Source organism: Bubalus bubalis, chromosome 17 (assembly GCF_019923935.1).
Source record: "Bubalus bubalis isolate 160015118507 breed Murrah chromosome 17, NDDB_SH_1, whole genome shotgun sequence".
Classification (NCBI taxonomy): Eukaryota; Metazoa; Chordata; class Mammalia; order Artiodactyla; family Bovidae; genus Bubalus; species Bubalus bubalis.
In genome coordinates this window covers 8358927-8379111 of record NC_059173.1, presented here as the reverse complement: position 1 = coordinate 8379111, position 20185 = coordinate 8358927, and the positions used below count along the sequence as shown (strand labels likewise).

Genomic DNA, 20185 nt, shown 5'->3' with positions numbered 1-20185 from the left:
AGATGGACTCTCTCATCTCTCATGGGATCACTCTGATGGGCGCAGTAATTATGCAGTCAAGTCAGCACACCTCAGTGAGCCGGATCTCATAGGGCATTCTCACTGCTAATTACACATACGGATATTACACGTGTGTCCTTAAACTTTCATTACTATAGGGAAATGGCTAACTTAGAGATGCAAGAATGTACCATCTTATGAAAATTCATCTTTTAAAATGTGTGTGTATGTACGTGTGTTTGTGTGTGTATACATATATGTGAGTGTGTGTGTGTGTATATATATATATATATATATATATATATATATACACACATACTTTTTCTTCCAGAAAAATATGGAGGAACCAATTGCTCTTCATGAAATGGACACTAGCAATGGGGTTTTGCTACCTTTCTATGACCCTGACACCAGTATCATTTACTTATGTGGCAAGGTAAGCAGTAATTTTCCTGTTTGATCTTAAATTTAATCCTGTAAGAAGAAAAGTTTATCCTTCAAAGCTTTAGTAGATGGGCAATTGTATAGAGCGCTTTGTAGATGCGTGCTTTTGATGGCCTCAGAGACTCTCCAGAGGGTTCTCACTCCTGGAGTTCTGTGTTAAGAGCCAGGCCTTGGATTATGTGGCCCGACTCAAGTGTCAGAGGTGACAGTCATTACAGGAAGACCCCACACAAAACTCGGAACCCCTTTCTGCTGCCTGATGATCTCTGCCTAACTATAAAGTGTTGGTAGCTTTATCTTCATTACCGTTACATCATTTTAGAAAGTGGTGACCTCAGCATCCCTTCTTTTTTTGTAGGCTCAATAATCATGTAGAATTTTTGTAGTTGAAGTAATTGAATTAATAAAAATAAATCTGTTGATGTGTTCCCTTCCCCAAACCTGTCAGATAGTCCCTCGCTGGGTGAAGCTGGGGGTGTCTTATTATTACGTCTGGTTCACAACTGATGGAGTGAGCTGCAGACTTGCTTGACATTTTTATAGGTCAGTTAGAAACTGACATCTTGTCTGTTTCCTTGAAAGTTGTATTTGCAATGTTAACAGCAGCCATAGACCTCATCGTCAGCCAGATGTTACTAGCATGGGGTGGAAAGTTATTGTGAGTATGTAAAAGCAGCGTGTGCTTAGCTTGTCTTCATCGCTTTAGATTGTTACGTCATTGAAACAGATGGAGATCATGGGAAAGGAGAGGAGGGTGGAGTACTGCCCAGCTCTTTATCTCTTCTTCCACAGACCTCTTCTCTCCCCTCTGCCAGGCAGGAGTGCCTTCATTCTCAGTTTCATGTAACTGCATGATAGTTATTTATACTCAGGCTAGTGTACTCAGGTCTTCAAAAAACTCTGGACCAGCTACGCAAAATGATCACAGAACCTGACAGATTGCAGTGAGATAGCATTCCAATCTGAAGTTAAAGGGTGCTCACTGAAACTAATGTTTCTTCAGTAGAGAAATCTTACTTCTTCTCCTGTTGTCTGGTGTTAGTGCCCTCAGACCTGTGCCATGAAGGAATGTTAAAATCATTCCTTTGGGCGATGAACTTTCCTCCCCGACTCTGCCTTGGTGTCAGACGCAGCGCAGGACAGTCAGAGCCCTCAAGAAAAGGCCGTTTCGAGGGCATGCTAGCCTTGCACGAGTGAGGGCTTGCCCTGCCAGAAAGCGAAACCATCTGAGGCCAAGCCTCCTACGGGGAGGAAGAGGTCAGCGCTGTAGCGGAGTCCCAGCCAGCGCTGAGTTCAGGGAGGAGTGAGACGCCCACCTAAGCCAGGTGTTTTGGCTCACGTCTCCTGTTTCTTGTAGGGCGACAGCAGTATCCGCTACTTCGAGATCACGGACGAATCCCCTTATGTCCACTACCTCAACACATTCAGCAGCAAGGAGCCTCAGAGGGGGATGGGCTACATGCCTAAGAGGGGACTCGATGTCAACAAATGTGAGATTGCCAGGTAAAAGAATCGGTATCGGAGAGCATTTAGAAGGCTTACACCATCCGTGTTCTGGGAGAGCTTGTGATCCTGCTGTGCCCAGTCTTTCTGCCTGTGTGTGTGCAGTAGAATCGTAGAACTAGTGTCTCATTTCCTTCTTAGAAACATGGGATTTGAGAGCAAGAAGGAACCATTCAAAATCATTTAATCCAACTGTGCCCTCCCCATCCTCCAGATTATAAACTTGAAATACAGCAGTTAAGTGGCTTTGCTGGGGTGACTCACACCCTGATTTAGTGAAATCTTTGTCTGTCGTCTTCAGGCTGCAGCTGCGGCCAGTGTCCCCTGGCAGGCAACCAGGGAGCCTGTCCCCAGGATGGAACTGAGGGATGATTTTCCTACCCTGTGAGGGGACCTGCCAGGTTCCTAACTGGCTCGTGGACCTCATGGATCTGAAACTAGACAAGCAGAGATCCATAGCGGGCGTTAGGTTAGTTGACTTAGGAAGCTCATCTGTGTTGTGTAACATCTGCCTCTCTTTACTACTCTGTGGAGTTTTTAAAAATGCATATTCCACGATGCTAGTGACTTTCCTAAGGGGCAGGCTTTTTTTCTCAGTACCAACCGACTGCTGGCCATTTTAAACAACAGAATAACTAGCACAACATTATCAGGCATATGATCATACCACACATCTTTATAACACCGCCTTTACATGGACATTTTTCTAAGTGTGCTAAGCTGGTCACACAGATAACTGACACATCTTTAAAAATAAAAGAAATTTTTATGAGCCTATTTTTATATAATCACCGCACAGTTGTTTTTTTTTTTTAATATTTCAACTATACTACTAAAATACTTCAATTATAGCTAGAATAATGAAGCTGTCACAAATACTTCTAAATTGCGGTTTTATTAAAGTAATCAAAATGTGGTTCAAGGACTTCCCCAGTGGCCCAGTGGTTAAAATTCTGTGCTTCCACTGCAGGAACCACGAGTTCGATCCCTGGCCAGGGAAGCAGGCATGCTGTCCAGGGCAGCCAGAAGCAAAACGTGGTTCAAAACAGACTGAATCTGAACTTTAAATTTACATTCAGGATTTGGAAACGGGTTTACCCTACTGTCGTCTAAAAGTTTGAAGAGACCATAGTCAGCCCTTGGAATTTGCACATTCTGAATCTGTGGATTAAAAATACTGAGGGGGAAAAAGTTCCAGAGAGTTGCAGAAAGCAAAACTTGAATCTGCGGCATGTGGGACACGATTTATGTAGCATTTACGCTGTGTTCACAACTGTTTACCCAGCGTTTACGTCACCCTAGGTGTCATAAGTCATCTAGAATGATTTAGACTGTAAAGCGATGTGCCATTTTGTGTAAAGGACTTCAGAGCATCCTTGGATTCCCGTGTTTTGGGGCGTCCTGGACCCATCCCCCGTGGATACCGAGGAGCGACCGTTTAAGTGGGTCAGTCAGGACGCCTCCTGTTTACTGTTTCTGGGGTGTTGGTTGCGTGTGGGGCATTGTGTTAACCACACGGCCCAGGTCCCCTTTCCACACGGTGAGGTGGGTGCTGGTGTACCCCCTTCATGAATGAGGAGCTCAAGGCCGGCTGAGATGGACACAAGCCCTGGGCTGGGAGTGGAGCTGGCCGTCCAGCTCAGGCCCGTCTTCCCACCGCTGAGCTGACTGCACAGGTTTGGGGCTTGGTGTTCCTGCTCTTCTCACGCTCTGAATAATTCCAGATTTTTCTTGAGTGTTACCCCTGATGTGGTTTGCTCAGATGCCAACATTTAATTCCTAGGATTGTTTTCATTTCCTTTTTAAAAACCCTGTTGATACTTACGAATGTTCAACCACCTTATGTTGGCGGAAGACCTGGCATCCAGGTCGTGGAGACTCTGAGTGGTGGGTGTCCATTGTCTTCTGGCTGTCGACCCGGTGGCTTTCTCACAGGCGGTCCCTCATTGGTGATGTTTTCCATTTCCCCACAGCTCGTCCGCCCCCGATAAGTGGCACTTGACTGTCGCCGTAGCGCGCGGCCTCTGCCCCTGGTTCACGGCCCTGTCTGCCATTCCCTGACATAGCTCCTCCCACTTCCCCTTCCTCCTCTGTGGATGGGAACGCTGAGTTCTCCCTGCTCACCAGGATTTGTCAGATGAGGCGATGGGCAAACGCAGCATGTACAAGAATGCTTACTAAGCCTGTTACTTGGCCTGTTTCACTTAATACAACTTTGCCTTTATCTCTCTTTTGAAGATTCTTCAAACTTCACGAGAGAAAGTGTGAGCCTATTATCATGACTGTCCCCAGAAAGGTAAGTGCCCAGTTGTCTACGTGATCTGTGTTTAAAAAGAATTTTAAGCATTCCACACCTTTCTTCCTCACCTTTGAGTTTCTCTTCTGTGTGTCATGTAGTCTGACCTTTTCCAAGATGACCTGTACCCCGACACGGCAGGGCCTGAGGCGGCCCTCGAGGCAGAAGAGTGGTTCGAGGGGAAGAACGCCGATCCAATCCTCATCTCTCTGAAGCATGGATACATCCCTGGAAAAAACAGGGACCTCAAGGTGGTCAAGAAGAACATTCTGGACAGCAAGCCCACGGCAAACAAGAAGTGCGACCTGATCAGCATCCCCAAGAAGACCGCAGATGCGGCCAGTGGGGTAAGGTCCGCCAGGCCTGGGGGAGTGGGCTGTCCGGGCCTGGTCCTTCCAGAGGCGCCTGCCAGCCCTGGGCCTCTGCAAGTACTGTCCCCACTGGACAGGCAGGGTTCAGCTGTGATAACAGGCACTATCTGTAGGAACTACCTTGACCACATGGCATTTATGGGTTTGATTCTTTTAGTTCTTTTTTTATGATGACTGGGATAGAAGTCAGCCTGTTACTGATGCTGGGGAGAGGAGGTCCCAGAAGAAAGGAGGTCCCTGAAGGAAGAAGTGGTGAGAGAGTATAGGAGTTGCTGGGTGTTCAAGTGATGGAGTGAGTGGGACTTAGAGGCTGAGATGACCCTGGGTGTCTTAGCAAGAGTCATGTCAGGGAGCAGAGACTGGCAGTGAAGACCCGTGTGGCCCTGGGGAGGGCAGGGGCGAGCCAGGGAGGGGAGGGGATGGGGCGTCGGCAGGCTGTGGAAGGGAGTTCTGGGGGCCAGGAGGGCCAGGCGTTGTTGACGACGAGAGGAGTGGCAAGCAGGGGACAGGTGCCCTCAGGCTGTGGCCAAGGACGCTGCTGGAGGCACCGTGACTTCGGAGACAGCAGAGTTTCCTCTCGAAGAATCAGCTCTACGAGGGAGAAGCTCAGGCTCTTAGAGGAGCCACAGGGCAGGGGATGTCATTCCCAGGAAGGACCTTCTGCAGGAGCTGATGGGTGCTCGGCAGCCTCTAGAAGGTCACCCTCACCCTGGCCACATAGAGGGTGTTCTGCTTGAGGAGGGTGATGGGGGTGTCTAGAATGTGGGGCAGCCTTGCAGGGTTCAGTCTCTTCCGACAGCTTACCTGTATCCCAAGAGTCCATCCAGGCAGGTGCACAGGTGAGGGGCCAGGAGCCGTGATGCACAGTTGCTTTGCTGTGGGGTCAGGGGAACTGGCCAGCGCTCATTGCGTTCCTACGAGGCCCAGCCTGCGACCTGCTACTTCCAAGTAGAACATCCCGTTTATGCCCCATACGTGCTACCTGTGCTGGACTTCGCTGCCTTTAGTCACCCTCTTCCCTCCCCCCTTTTTTGTTTCCTTAGCAAAATGAAGCCAAGTTGGATGAGATTTTAAAAGAGATCAAATCTATAAAAGACACAATCTGCAATCAAGACGAGCGTATTTCCAAGTTAGAACAGCAGATGGCGAAGATAGCAGCTTGAAGGTCCACCCCACCCCCCAGATGGGAGCAGGAAGGCGTGGTCCCGGGGAGGGCGAAGGGAGGCACTGCCTTTGGAGACATTCTATTTCAGATCTGTTGACCAGCGACAGGCCACGTTCCAGTAAGAACTCAATTCGTCTCCCAAATTTGCAGAAACAAAATGTGATTTAAAAGCTGAGCTTTTTACCAGAAAACTTTTTTTGATGTTTTAAGTGTTATGTGACTTGTGAACTTCTAAAAGACAAAAGTGCTACTTTGAAAATCCCAGATATTCTGAATTTTAGAAACCCAACCAATTCTGATTCAGTGTCCTGCCCAAGTACCTTTTTTTTCCTTTCTTTATATTTTTTTTTTACAAACAGGGACCAATGCCACATTGCTTTTTATATTTCTTTTTTTTTTTAATGTTGCCAAAACCAAAAGTAGCTTTTTTTTTCTTTATATTTTGCTACTTTGCAGTATTTGTGTGTGGGTTTTTTTTTTTTTTTCCTTTAATTTGAAAGGGACAGCACTGTGTATGTTTATAAACTAAATGAAGATAAGATATTATTTTGTATAAACATTCATCTGAGAACAGAGCCGTAGCCACACGGTGCTGACTTCTCTGCAGCACAAACCTGGTCATCTTAATGACTGTACAAAAGGAAGACTTGAAAAATCACGTGGATTCGTATTCCCACCCTTCCCCTCCCATTGAGTCTTCTGATCAAAAAAAAAAAAAAAGGCTCATATTGAATCATTTTCTTTCTCTTTTCTAGAAATTGGGTGGTTGTACCAGAATGGAATTTTGCTTCTTGGTTATCCTGTGCTTCAGATGATTATAATCTAACCTAAACTAGCATGTGTTTCTGCGGTTTTGTTACACACATAGAATCTATTGCCTTCATCCCTTTTGATGTCATATTTCAGGTTTTGGTCAATACTTGACAAGGGTGTCCAGGACAAGGAGCCACACATGCTGTGGAGTGTTCCTTCTTGTCAAGTTCGGCAGCTTACCCAAGGTTAGACGGGACACAGACTAGGGAACCCAGAGGGGAGTGTGCGCCCTGCGTGTCGCCTTGTGTGATCCTCTGTTTTCCCGCTTGTCCTGTGCTGGACAGCTTACCATCCCCACCCCCACCCCCACCCCCACCCCCCCGGCCAGCATCCCTGAAGCTCCTGCCCTTCCTTTCTCCCTTCTTCTTCTGTATGTAGCTCTCCCTCTCAGAGCTTCCCTCCTCTTGCGTTTCGGTCCTAACTGCATTCTGCTGAGCTGCGGCCAGAGGGTGCTGTTGAATACTGAGACTGAGAAGGGCCAAGAAGGAAGCAGACATCTGCTGTAGCTTTGATGGTGTCGCTTGTCCCTGTGCGCCCTCTACACAAACTCACCCACGCCCCCTGCAGCGGCTCCAAGGCTGCGTCCAGACCCAGAGGCTGCCTAGTCCCGGGCCAGACACTGAGCTTCCAGGCCTGCCCCTCTCCTGGGTTAGCAGGAACCCCTCTCCATTTCTGTTTTCTCAGAGCACATGCCTGAGAAAAAAAAGGTGTAAGGAGCCCTTTTAGAAGAGCTGAGCGATGGAATAGGAATTGTGTCATGCCTTTGGGACCACGGTGGGGACGCTTGCATGTGTGCCTGTGGGCGTGGGGCCGGGACGGGACTGGCTGGAATAATTTGTGAGCAGGGGGCCAGGCTGAGGCAGAGTGTGGCGTTGGTGGGTTGGGCCACGTGTGCAAGCTGTCCATGTGTCCACGTAGAAAAGGTACCATGTTCTTAGCCAACCCTGGGATTGCTGTCTCCACAGTTTCAGGGTATTTGAATGTTTGGTGTGGTTTTGTGTGTACGTGTGTGCTTTAAATACTCAAGTGGATAATGAGATATAAAGAAAACAATAATTACAGTGGTTTATATTCAAGCCTGTATGTGTTTCTTTATCAACACAATCTGCTGAAGACCTTCATTATTAAGATTCAGAAATGTTCTAAGGTTCTGATACCCAATTAATTAAGTGAGCAAAATTGTTGTTGGTGGTGAAACACCATAGGAAATATGGCTTGGAGACATAAGGAGGCAGGAGCCGGTTATTCTGACCTGAGTGTGTAGCTTATGGCTTATTTAATGAACGGATTCCCCGCCAGGCTCAGAGTTGGTGTTTGACGCTCTGTGGGTTATTTTTCTTGTTTTGTCTTTTTTCTTTTTTTAAATCCGAGCTATCTGAGAGAAGACCCAGTGAATTACTCCTAGATCGGCTCTTATAGAGCAGCCATCGTATTCTGTCGAAACACTTGCTTCCATTTTAAAAGATAAAAGAAAAAAAATTGATTACAAAACGGTGTCCGTGTTTATTTCACACGTCCGCTGTCTTTGAGGCAGCGAGTGCCTTGCTGCCTGACACAGTGTCTCTGACTCAGCGGAACCGTCCGCCCCTTTCTCGGAGGGTAAGTACGGGGCATGTATGAGTGGGCCCCCTGGCTCTGGAGGTGGAGTGGGCCCCCTGCACAGCTCCCACAGTCCTGTGACGAGCTGATTCCCTGGGAATCAGGGCTTAGGAAAGTGTCTCTTCCTTGCAGAAGCCCAGTTCCCTTGGTTTGACTGTGATTTTTATTCCAACAAAAGGTTTTCAAGGTCATTTGAATTTCGTGGCCCTCTCTTAGCTCCCCTTTCTACACTGAAAGCATTATCCCGTGACATTTCAGTGATCATAGCAAAGAATTTCCCACTGTTTGGTTTCTCTAAATGTCTGTGACTACGATGACCCATTGGCACGAAGCCTCCCCTCCTCAATTTCCCTCTCCCAAAGTTGCTGTAGTCTGTGGGGAGAACAGAGGCCAGAGCCGTGGTCTGCCCATCCGTCTGTGTCTGCAGGAAGTGGAAGTCGGCCACGTCCGTCTGCAGCCCCTCAGCGCCCCCGGTCAGGGTGCAGACTTGTGGTGCAGGGTGTTTACGACTGACTGGTTTTCTCCCCTTGGCCGCCTTGCTTCATTGCCAGAAGACCCAGGGTGTTAGCCCCAGACAGTCAGCCAGGCCCCATCAAGGGAGAACTTCTGTTTTTCGAAAGGCTACTTCCCTTGCCGCCGTTCTTGGTGTTCTGTGTCCAGAGGAACTTCTGTTGGCGCTTCAGACTTTCTTAACCCTGAGTGGCCCTTCTCTTTGCGCCAGTACATCCCCAGGTCCTCAAGCCATCATGAGGTCACAGACATGAGTCATGGTCAGGGACACCCACTTTTCCTTGTGTGAATGGGCTGAGAAGTTTTTCCTCCACTCCTGGAGAGAGTGTATGTAAATTGGTACCTTTGCCGAGCGTAGGTTGATAGGGTATATCAGAAGCTTTAGGTGTTTTCACCTCTGGAAATTCTATCCTAAGGAGGCTAGCGGGAGCCATGTTTGGGAATTAGAGGTGTAGGAGTTAGTTGAGCAGCTTGGGTTCATTATTAACCACCCCAGAATAGGTTGTTTTTGACAAACCCTTTTAAGGATATGGGGGCTTCCCTGGTAGCTCAGCTGGTAGAGAATCTGCCTGCAATGTAGGAGACCCCAGTTTGATTCCTGGGACAGAAGGTCCTGGAGAAGGGAATGGCTACCCACTCCAATATTCTTGCATAGAGAATCCAATGGACAGAGGAGCCTGATGGGCTACAGTCCATGGGGTCCCAAAGAGTTGTGGACACGACTGAGCGACTAAGCACACAGCTTCGGGATACATGTATATGTAATGAATATTTATATGTAGGATAAAGACCTCTTGAGAAACCTATATGCAGGTCAGGAGGCAACAGTTAGAACTGGACATGGAACAACAGTCTGGTTCCAAATAGGAAAAGGAGTACGTCAAGGCTGTATATTGTCACCCTGCTTATTTAACTTATATGCAGAGTACATCATGAGAAACGCTGGGCTGGAAGAAGCACAAGCTAGAATCAAGATTGTCGGGAGAAATATCAATAACCTCAGATACTCAGATGACACCACCCTTATGGCAGAAAGTGAAGAGGAACTCAAAAGCCTCTTGATAAAAGTGAAAGAGGAGAGTGAAAAAGTTGGCTTAAAGCTCAACATTCAGAAAACGAAGATCATGGCATCTGGTCCCATCATTTCATGGGACATAGATGGGGAAACAGTGGAAACAGTGTCAGACATTATTTTTTGGGGCTCCAAAATCACTGCAGATGGTGATTGCAGCCATGAAATTAAAAGACGCTTCCTCCTTGGAAGGAAAGTTATGACCAACCTAGATAGCATATTCAAAAGCAGAGACATTACTTTGCCAACAAAGGTCTGTCTAGTCAGGGCTATGGTTTTTCCTGTGGTCATGTATGGATGTGAGAGTTGGACTGTGAAGAAGGGTGAGTGCCGAAGAATTGATGCTTTTGAGCTGTGGTGTTGGAGAAGACTCTTGAGAGTCCCTTGGACTGCAAGGAGATCCAACCAGTCATTCTAAAGGAGATCAGCCCTGGGTGTTCTTTGGAAGGAATGATGCTAAAGCTGAAACTCCAATACTTTGGCCACCTGATGTGAAGAATTGACTCATTGGAAAAGACTCTGATGCTGGGAGGTATTGGGGGCAGGAGGAGAAGGGGACGGGAGAGGATGAGATGGCTGGATGGCATCACCGACTCGATGGACGTGAGTCTGAGTGAACTCCGGGAGTTGGTGATGGACAGGGAGGCCTGGCGTGCTGCGATTCATGGGGTCACAAAGAGTCGGACGTGACTGAACTGAACTGAAAGACTACAAATGTTGCCATGTAGGGTAGCAGTTGTGGGTAATTTTTCATTAACTGGATTTTTTTTTTTCTGAATTTCTCAATTTCCTATAAATGTCTTAATTCCCAGGAAGAAGTTAATAATGTACAAATGATAAATTAATAGTTCGTTAAAGCAGGAGGCGTCGTCACTCAGTGATGGGACATTAAAGTCACACTAGGGGCAGGGACTCCATAGGGCCTCCCAGCAACACCAGTGTCCATGCTTCACGGGGTCAGTAGTTAAACAAAAGGAAACTTTTTTGAAAATTGGATAATTGCTTTACAATGTTAAGTTGGTTTCTGCTGTTTAACAATGCAAACCAGTCATAACTATAGATACAGATATAGATATACTGGAGTGGGTAGCCATTTCCTTCTCCAGGGGATGTTCCCAACCCAGGGATCGAACCTGGGTCTCCTGCATTGAGAATACAGGCAGATTCTTTTCTGTCTGAGCCAACAGGGAAGCCCAGATAGAGGTCTATATATATTCCTTCCCTAGTGAGCCTCCCTCCCCGACATTCCACCCCTCTAGGTCATCACAGAGCACCAGGCTGCTCTGCCAGGGCAACACAGCAGTTTCCCACCAGCTGTCTATCTCACACGCAGTAAGTATGTATATGCCAGTGCTATTCTCGCTTCGTCCTACCCTCTCCTTCCCCCACTATGTCCGTGAGATACTTCTCTACATCTCGGTCTCAGGAAACTTTTCTCTTTTCAAATTTAGAAGGAAAAATAAAAGTCCCTTCTTATCTAGACTTAAGAGTGGGTAAAAGATTTTAAATCCTAAAGCAATTGAATGCATCACAGAGGAAAAGACAGATTGGCTGCATAAAATGCAAATTATGTATTCAATATTTGGCATAAAAAATGAAGGCCACAGAAAGTGGGAAATATGTTTTCAACCAACACGATATGGGGTAACATTTTAATGTGCTTAATCTCAGTCCCAGCTGCCACCTCTGTTTGAACAGGGATGGTTCCACCTCCCCAGTGGGGCATGTCCAATTTTATTAATAAGTCCAAGAGGGTTTTGATGTGCAGGTAGCAACAGTCTTCGTCCCATCCCCTGGAATTTAGTCCACCACCTACTGGTTTAACACAGACCTAGAAGTGGAAGGGGTTTGTTAGGAGACACTAGTCATAGAACACTTGATTGAAGTTTCCGAAAGAGAAAAGTGGAAAGAGAGAAATTACTCCAGATATAAAGATCTCTGGGGGTCAGATGGCTGCCAAGTTTGGTAGTTGGGTTGCACGTTGAGGAAGGTGAGTTGAGAGAAGCTGGTGGCCTCTGTGAGATTCAGTGTAGTTTCATGTTACTGCATGGAAATGAAAATGAGAAAGCTGATTTTCAGAGCCTGGGTTCATGAATGGAGGGTGGCAAGTGCTGAGTGGAAGAACCCAGCTCCCCTAAGCAGAGAGCAGTGCCTGGAGCTGGGGTCAGACCAGATGTTAATCCATTGATGCAGTCAGCTCAGGAGATTGAAAAGCAAGCGGACAGATTGTTACCGAAACCACTAGATGCTTAGGGTTGGGTTTTTTGTTTTTTTTTTAATGGAGGCTTCCTCATGGTGATCTGAAAGATTCAATATTTTTGGAAAATATGACATGGTGGGTTTGGAGCAGCACCGGGGAGAAATGATTCAGACAAAGGCCTTGATTCAGACAAAGGCCTGCAGACAGTTTCGGGTGTAGGAAAAGCTTTGGGTTGAAAGAGGCGAGGGGGGTCATCCGTGTCTTAAAGGGGAAGAGCAAGTAACTGGTCTGGTGTCGGGTGCTGTGTGCGAAGGCTTTAAACACCAAGTACCATCCCACCTTCACGACTGGCTAGTCCGGGGGGTATGGACAGATCACAGTGTGAAGGGGTCACACACAGTCCTGGGGAGCCCTGAGGTGCTGCAGCAGCTGGAGAGGGGCAGGGCGGCCCTCACCTTCTTTACAGCCCTGCTATCTTCTTATTACTCATTTCTAAACCACCCCTCCCCACCATGGTTCCATTCATCTTGCCATTCACTGAGGAAATACTTATTTTTATAGTGAGAGATTTTTTAAAGGGCCTGTAGAAAAATTGGAGTAGAGCCAATGACCAAGCGGCCCAGCCAGGAAAAGCTGTTTGAATCAAAGCTCAGTGCCCCGTGGGTCAAGAAGTCAACCTTCAGGGTTTTAGCAACAAAATCCCAGCTCTGGGGGCTCTAGTGAGGCCTGAGAGCTGGGAAGTTGCCCCATAGATAACAGGAAGTTGCTGCAGATTCATTTCTGTGCCAAGATGCTATTTGGATTCTAAAAGGTAAGACAAAGCACTTCTGGCCAACACATCGCCATCCTCAACTGCAGTTTCCCAAAGTGACGAGCCAGTTCTTAACAGCCTGGCCAGCTTCTACCAGGGCAGCAGGTTCAAACGTCCCCAAAGACCGCAAGGTAAGAGATCCACATGTAGGCCCTGAGCACCTGATTTCTCACCCCTCTTACAGGGCGACCAGCCGTTTGAACAGCCTTGTAACTGGTTCCTCTACCTCTGCCCCTACCCGCCTCTTCCCTTTTTTGCTTCCAGAGTGACATTTCCCAGAATAGAGTCTGTCAAGGTCTCGGGGGGAGACACAAATGGTTCCCCTCTTGTCTCCAGCTCTTCAGAGAGAGCCCCTTGGACTCACCCCTGCCTCCCACCCACCCCACCTGGCTCCTGGCTCCTGTCTCACAGCCCATAAATCACTCATGTCAGCTCCAGCCTGAAAACAACGTCCATATTCTAGCTACTTCTCACACCGCCCCTGTAACCCTGGTAGTTCATGCCCCCTTCCTCTCTGAAACAAACTGACCTGTATTATGTTTTCCCAAGAACGAGAACTAACGAGACGTGTTCATATATGTATATAGTGAGAGATTTATCAAAAATGGGCTCACATGATTGCAGAGGACAAAATCCCCATATCTCCAGTCAGCTGACTGGAGACCCAGTGTTTCAGTTTTGAGTCCAAAGGCAGCAAAACAGTGCTCAAAGTCAGGCAAGGAGTTCGGTCTTACTCAGCCTTTTCGATTCTAGTCTGATCTTCAACTGATTGGATGAGGCCCACCCACACTGGGGAGGGCAGTCTGCTTTCCTCAGTCCAACGATTGAAATGTGCATCTCACCCAGAAACACCTGCACAGACACACCCAGGATAACACTTGACCAAATATCTAGGTACCCTGGGACCCAGTCAAGCTGACACATAAAAATTAACCATCGTGTCTTCCTCACCAAGCTTCCTGTTGTCCCCCACTTTAGTCTGTTCTTGGCACCGCAGCCAGAGTAACCTTTTAAGATATTAAGGCAGGGTTGGGTAAACAAAAGCCCACAGACCATATCCTGCCTGTTGGAAGTTTCTGTATAATCCACAAACTAAGAAGTGTTGGGGGGTTTTTTTGCATTTTTAAATGGCTGTAAGAAAACAGCAAACACACAGAAAAGAACAGTGACAAGTAAAAATTGTATCCAATTCAAGTTTTAGTGTCCCTAAATTTTATTGGAACACGACCACACCCATTTGAGCAGCATCTGTGGCTGCTTTCACTCTATATCCTTAGTGTTGAGTAGGTACTAGGAGACCCAGTGGCCACAAAGCCTGAAATTTGCAATCCAGCCCTTTTAGAAAATGTAGACTGACTCCTGTTTGTAGGCTCCAAACCTTCCATGGCTTTTCATCCCACTCAGAATAAAACGCTGGAAGATCCTCAAGGCTGGCCCTTGGCTTCCTGACCTCCTCTCCTAATGTTCTGTTTGTCAGAGGCCCCCTACCTCTGAGTTTCCACCTGTGCTGTTCTCAGGACCACCCATCCTTCCCCCACCCCCGGTATCTGCAGAGCTCCTAACACCTGTTACCACCAGGTCTATCAACTCTTTAAGTTTCTGTCTCTCCTAAATGGAATGAGGACAGGACCAGTACTTGACGCTAGTATCTCTAGAATCTGGCATATGCAGTTAATAAACATTTGTTGAATGAGTGAATTGAAAATACAGACATTATCGGAGGTGAAGGTACCTAGTGGAATATCTGGGCAACAGTACTTAGCTTCCAGAATATGACCTTCCCCTGACCACAGTCCACCCCAGGCTGGACCAATGAACCTGCCACCTTGAGTGGCAGCAAGTCCTTTACAAAGGAGTTGGATTAGGGGTTCGGGGAGCAAGCAGGCAGGGCAGATGTGCAGTGATAGAGAAAGCATCCTGGTTTCCTTCTGCTCCCTGAGTCCATGCCTGAGATCCAGCTTTCCGAAACACACTAGGAATCCTGCTGCCTAAGCCAGTCTGAGTTGAGTATGTCTGCAGCCAAGACCGCTTCCTCATACGGCTCTGTCTCTCCCATTAGAGCCCCTTGAGTTCCGAGGGCCAGAGTTCTTCATCTTCGTGCCTTTAGGGCCAACGAAAGCCCAGGGCTTAGGGTGGCTTGTTGGAGGTATTGATTTCTTCAACTGCTATGTTCCTTGGAAAAATCACTGAGTCTGGAGCACCTTTTTAAGATTTGATTGCTGTCTGGCCTTCTGGTCTGGGACCAGCCCCTGTGCCAGCCACTGTCCACCCTAAGCTGATCCAGTGAGCCCTAGAGACTCCCTCTTCACTCTGAAGGACTGGCTTACCCTGTAGGCTTCCATCGAAAGCAGCCAGCTCCTAGGGCTGCCCAGAGATGGAGCCAGAATTGGGCTGAAGGTCAACTCCCGGAAGTTCTGTTCTCATTGAGAAGGGGAATTGTTGCAGGAAGAGACCCCTTCCAGGGCCCAAGGGTCAGCTCTTGTCTAGCACTCAGTAGTGAATTGTCCTAGGAGACACAGGTGCTGATGAAGCAAGAGACTTTATTGGGAAGGGGATCCCGTTCCCCGGGTGGAGAGCAGCAGGGTAAGGGAACCCAGGAGAACTGTTCTGCTAGGTAGCTGACAGTCTCAGGTTTTATGGTGATGGGGTTAGTTTCTGGGTTGTCTCTGGCCAATCATTCTGACTCAGGGTCCTTCTTGGTGGTAGAAGGACCACCAAGATGTAGTCCTTCTTGGTGTGGACCTAGAAGCCAAGGTGGATTCCAGCAAGGATGCTGGGAGGTTCATAGGAAATATGGACTGGTGTCTCCTCTCTCCTGTTCACCCTTCCCAAATTCTCACAGGTGGTGGCTTGGTAGTTCTGTGTTCATTACCAGAACCTCCTGTTGTAAGATAATTCATGCAAGTGGTTACTATCAGGCCTGGCCAGGGTGGGCAGTTTCCGTCAGTGTTTCCCCTAACAGAATGACATCCTTTCTCTGCTGGGCCTTAAAGTGGCCATTTTCCCCTTCAGACATTTAAATCAGCAAATGGCATTCTGTGAACCCTCCTTTTGTGTCCACGAGGGTGTTGGGGAAAGGGGAAGGGCAGGGCAGGCATTTGGGTGTAGTCCCCTCTGCCTCTCCAGGGCAGGACCTTTTATTACAATATCTCTGTTCTCTATTTTAGAAGACCTTTGTTTTCACTTGAACCAAGGGTCCCGTGGCAGGTAAATTTGAAAACTGCTGCGTCTCCAGCTGTGCCATGCTCAGTCACTCAGCCGTGTCTGATTCTTTGCGGCCCCGTGGACTGTAGCCTGTCAAGCTCCTCTGTCCATGGGATTCTCCAGGCAAGAATACTGGAGTGGGTTGCCATTTCCTATTCCAGGGAATCTTCCTGACCCCGGGGTTGAACCTACATCTCTTATGTCTCCTGCATTGGCAGGCGGGTTCTTTACCACTAGTGCCACCTGGGAAGCCAGACCCCTCTTTGTCTGAGAGGAAGCCAGAGGCTTTGCTATCTGGCCTACCTGGGCTCCGATCCCCTGGGCCCTTCCCTGAGCCCATTTCCTCAGTGGCACAATGGCCACTTAGGAAGGCAGGCATGATTCTATGAGACACCACCCCCATTTTCCTGCAGTTTCCTCCGTTTTTAGGGAAATGGATGTAGGGTCACGCAGGAAGTGGATATCTTGTGGGGGAGGGGCCCCAGCGAGTCCCCATCAAATTGCGAAGATGATCAGATCTCAGCTACTCCTGGCCTTTCAGATACAGTCCCTGCTTCTCCACATATTTCCAGAATTCCACAAGTTTTGTCTGTTTTTTCTTTTCTCATTTTCTTCAATAAGTGACCAGCTTATATGTCTGGTAAATACCAGGTTGAGGCTAAATTCTGCTGACTTTGGCCACCTAATGCTTCCTCTCTTTGTCTCTGTGGTATTGTTTCATAAGAACAGTGTTCCCCACCTCAGTCCCCACCCAGAAAAAACTAAGGAACCAAATGCAATCACAGATAGTCCTTGCCACAAGCAGAGCCGTATAGGTGGCGGTGAGGCTGCTGGGACTGGGTGCCCACCATGTGACTGCGGCCATCGCACCCATCACCCAGCGGCAACACGACCGCATTTGGCCCCCAGATGAGTATTTAGGAATGTCCGAGTGTGAGAAGGTTGCGGGCTCTTTGGATAGCAAATCCTTAGTTGTTCAGCTGGGGACCCAAGGAGCCACACCATTCACTTTAAGACAAGGCTGCTCCAAGCTTTAGTTAATGTTCAGGGACACATGTTCCCCAGAAGAGTCCTAAATGGCCCTCAGTTCCCAGTCTAGCTTACCCCCGAACTCTGAGAGGAAATTAACGCTCCGTGGCTTTGCTGATAGCAATTCCTGCCCCACACCCCAGCCACTCGTGTCTTGGTGAAGAGTGCTGGGAAGTACTGCATATCCTTGCCTCTGCCTACATCGGTGGCCCTACCTGCTGTCAGGCCTTGACTGAGTCTTTCCGTTGTTTGGCACTAAGCATTCAAGTCTCTGTTTTGCAGATGAGTCAGCCTCAGAAAGCTCACGTGAATTCCTTAACACCACACAGCAAATGTGAAGCAAGGACCCAGTTCTCCTGATCCTTAGGCCTGTGTTCTCTTCCTGGCCACATTTAGTGCCCCTGCCTAGTGGCTTTTGGCCTGACCACTAACCCGAAGGCCCCAAGAGGACAAGGACAAGAATGTTCCCTGCTTGTGGCTCATCCCAGTGCCTGGCGCTTGTCAGGGCTCAATAAATGTGTCCAGTACTGAGAGAGCCAGAAGCGTAGACTTAAGTGGACCAATGTTTCATTCTGCCCATGGGTGGGGACCAGGTGGGGCCCTTCTCCAATCTGGTTCTTATAGCCAGTGACTTCTATTTTTCTAGATCAGGGATCAGCAAACTGCAGCCTGTGTGACAAATCTGGCCCTGCATCTGTGTTTGTAAATAAAGTTTTATTGACACAGAGCCATCCTCATTTGTTTACATATGGACCATGGCTGTTTCCGTGTTACAACTGCAGAGTTGAATAGTGTTGACAGATCCACAAAGCTGAAAAGCTTTGCTTTCTAGAATTTTATAGAAAAAGCTCCCTGATCCTATTCTAGGGAATGAATTGTTCTCTGAGAGTTTAGTCTGTGATGTGAGTAGGTCCCTAAATCCCCTCCAGAGAATCTTCCATGGAGATCTTCCATAGTCCAGCTGAGGAACATTTTGAGAATGCCATTGGCCCCATTGCTGCAGCCAGGGGGACATTGGGGAACCTGACAAACAAGGTTGAGGGGTGGGAGGAACTGACCCCCAAAACCCCACAAGGATAGAAACAGTCAAAAACTGCAGCTTGTCTAGCCATCCTGAAATACAGGGTGTCTGTAAAGTCCTTGTACCGTTTAGAGCCTATTTCCTGATAATAAAGCTGACATATACATCATTATATACCCTTTTCTATTTAAAAATACAGAAAAAGAAAATATTCAGAAAGAAAGGGCCACTGCTATGCTTACAGGGCACTGTAAGCTTCTCTTTCAGTCCATCCACTAAGCAACCACATCCAGTTGAAAGTATGCTGTTTGTACACTTTTTACACCCCGTCCTTTTCACCTAAAACAAGGTACAAGTGCGTTTACACACATTTAGCATAAACGTGACTTCAACGCCTGCATCTTTATCCCGTCAAAGGACAGGTTTCCATACTGTGGGACTTGTGTGTTTCTTACCGATATTTCTCTTAGGCGAAATGTCATTGCTTCCATCCCCAAAGACATCTGCAGTGCTTTTCTGGTTCCATCTGTAGAAGTGGAAACCCACTCACTGCATGCTTGCATCTTCCTGGGTTTAGGTGCTGTAAGGTATGCTTTTATGGTTTTCGCACAGACGCCGAGAACCAGCACCCCTTAGTACTGTTTGCTCCTCTACCGGGCAGATGTAGCAGCACAAGTCTTAACCTTGACATAGCTTACCTGCTGCTAAGTTACTACCTTCCTCCTTATGTAGAGCACTTGCTGGTTATAAAGAAGATTCACCAGCACTCTAATACTCTAAGCCGGCACGAACACGAGCCAGGGGTGTAGACTGGGGGCTTTTTTCTGGCTGCCTGGACTCTGCCACTGACTCTGTGTGACCTTGAACAAGGCACAGCTTCGCTCTGAGCCTCAGCATCCTAACCTCCAAAGGCTGCTGTGAGCCTACAAGCAGATAGATGCACAGAGTCTGGTGCTTAGCAGAAGCCAAGGTAATGTTAAACTTCTGTATTTTAAGGCTTTGCAGGAGAGGAAACCGAGGCTCCAGAGAAGTGACTTGCCTGGGTCACTCAGCTTGTAAAAGGCCAGTTGCCAGGCCCCTGGTCTTGTGAGTGGTCCCCTCTGGGTGACTGCTCCTGGATGGTTTTTCAAAGTTCACAGGGGCATAAGGGCCCGGGGCCGGCCTGTGGAAGAATTAACTTTCCTTTCAGCTGTGCCAGAATCTTCTGAGAAGCAGCTTGAAGCTGCACAGGGGCCAGAAGGAAAGGAGGTGTCTGGGGGACGTGGGGCCCTGCCTCTGCTTCCTCTGGACCCCCTAGCCAGTACCCCCACCCCAATTCCGCAGGTGGGGCCAACAGCCTCAGGCACCCCACTCACAATTGAACAAATGACCAAGGCTTCTGGCCCTGTGGCTTGGGAGGGGCTGCTCCCTGCTCTAGAATGATCAACTTATCCTGGTTTGCCTGGGACTGACCCAGTTTTAACACTAAAAGTCCCACATCCCAGGAGCTCCTTCAGTTCCAGCAGGCCTGCCTCGTTGATCACCCTCTGTGTAGACTGTCATCCCTGAATCAGACTCTCACGGGGTCTTTCCTGCAGCAAAGTCAGGGCTGCTCCCCTCTCCACCCCGGCAGGTGGGCGATTGCCCCATTGTTCGTTCCCATCAGAGTCTTCCTCCTGTCTCTCTGACTTGGCCATTAGCATCTGCCCCTAGTTCTTGGACAACCTTCCATCTTTGGAGGGCTTCCTGTTTTATGGATCAAGCACTGGGACCTGGATGAGGTCACACAGGTCTCTGACTCCCGGCCAGCGCTGTTCCCTTGACCTCTGCGTCTTGAGGACCTCGTCATTGACTTCACACCTGTGGGCCAGGTGATGGGCTCTGGTTCGGGATGACCTGGGGTTTGAGGTGGACATCTGGGGCAGAGCCTAGCAGAGGGACTGTCCCGCCTCCGATGGGCTTGTGAACCCGGGCCAGAAGAGATGTATTAATGTCTGAAATGCTTATGATCGGGGCATGGCCTTCCTCCCCTGGGTGAGGCGTTCAGAGTTTCTCGGCCCCTGCCTGTGAGGGCTGGCTGTTCCCACACCTGCTGAGGAGGAGCAGGAATCTCTGAGTGTCTCCCTTCCTCTTTGGGGGCTTCAGGTTCCCTGCCTGTACAGACTGAG

General features: G+C 48.3%; 1 protein-coding gene across 2 annotated transcripts in view; it reads left to right on the top strand.

The window, feature by feature from the left end:
- CORO1C (coronin 1C) overlaps nucleotides 1-6614 on the top strand; it is a 75075-nt gene extending 68461 nt beyond the window's left edge. For both annotated transcript variants that reach the window (XM_025267452.3, XM_044930031.2), the window contains exons 7-11: nucleotides 332-436; nucleotides 1802-1947; nucleotides 4186-4243; nucleotides 4345-4590; nucleotides 5658-6614. In XM_025267452.3, coding sequence (XP_025123237.1) covers nucleotides 332-436; nucleotides 1802-1947; nucleotides 4186-4243; nucleotides 4345-4590; nucleotides 5658-5777 — 675 coding nt within the window. In that variant the 3' untranslated portion in view covers nucleotides 5778-6614. The remainder of the gene's footprint in view (nucleotides 1-331; nucleotides 437-1801; nucleotides 1948-4185; nucleotides 4244-4344; nucleotides 4591-5657) is intronic.
- Nucleotides 6615-20185: the final 13571 nt, after the last annotated feature.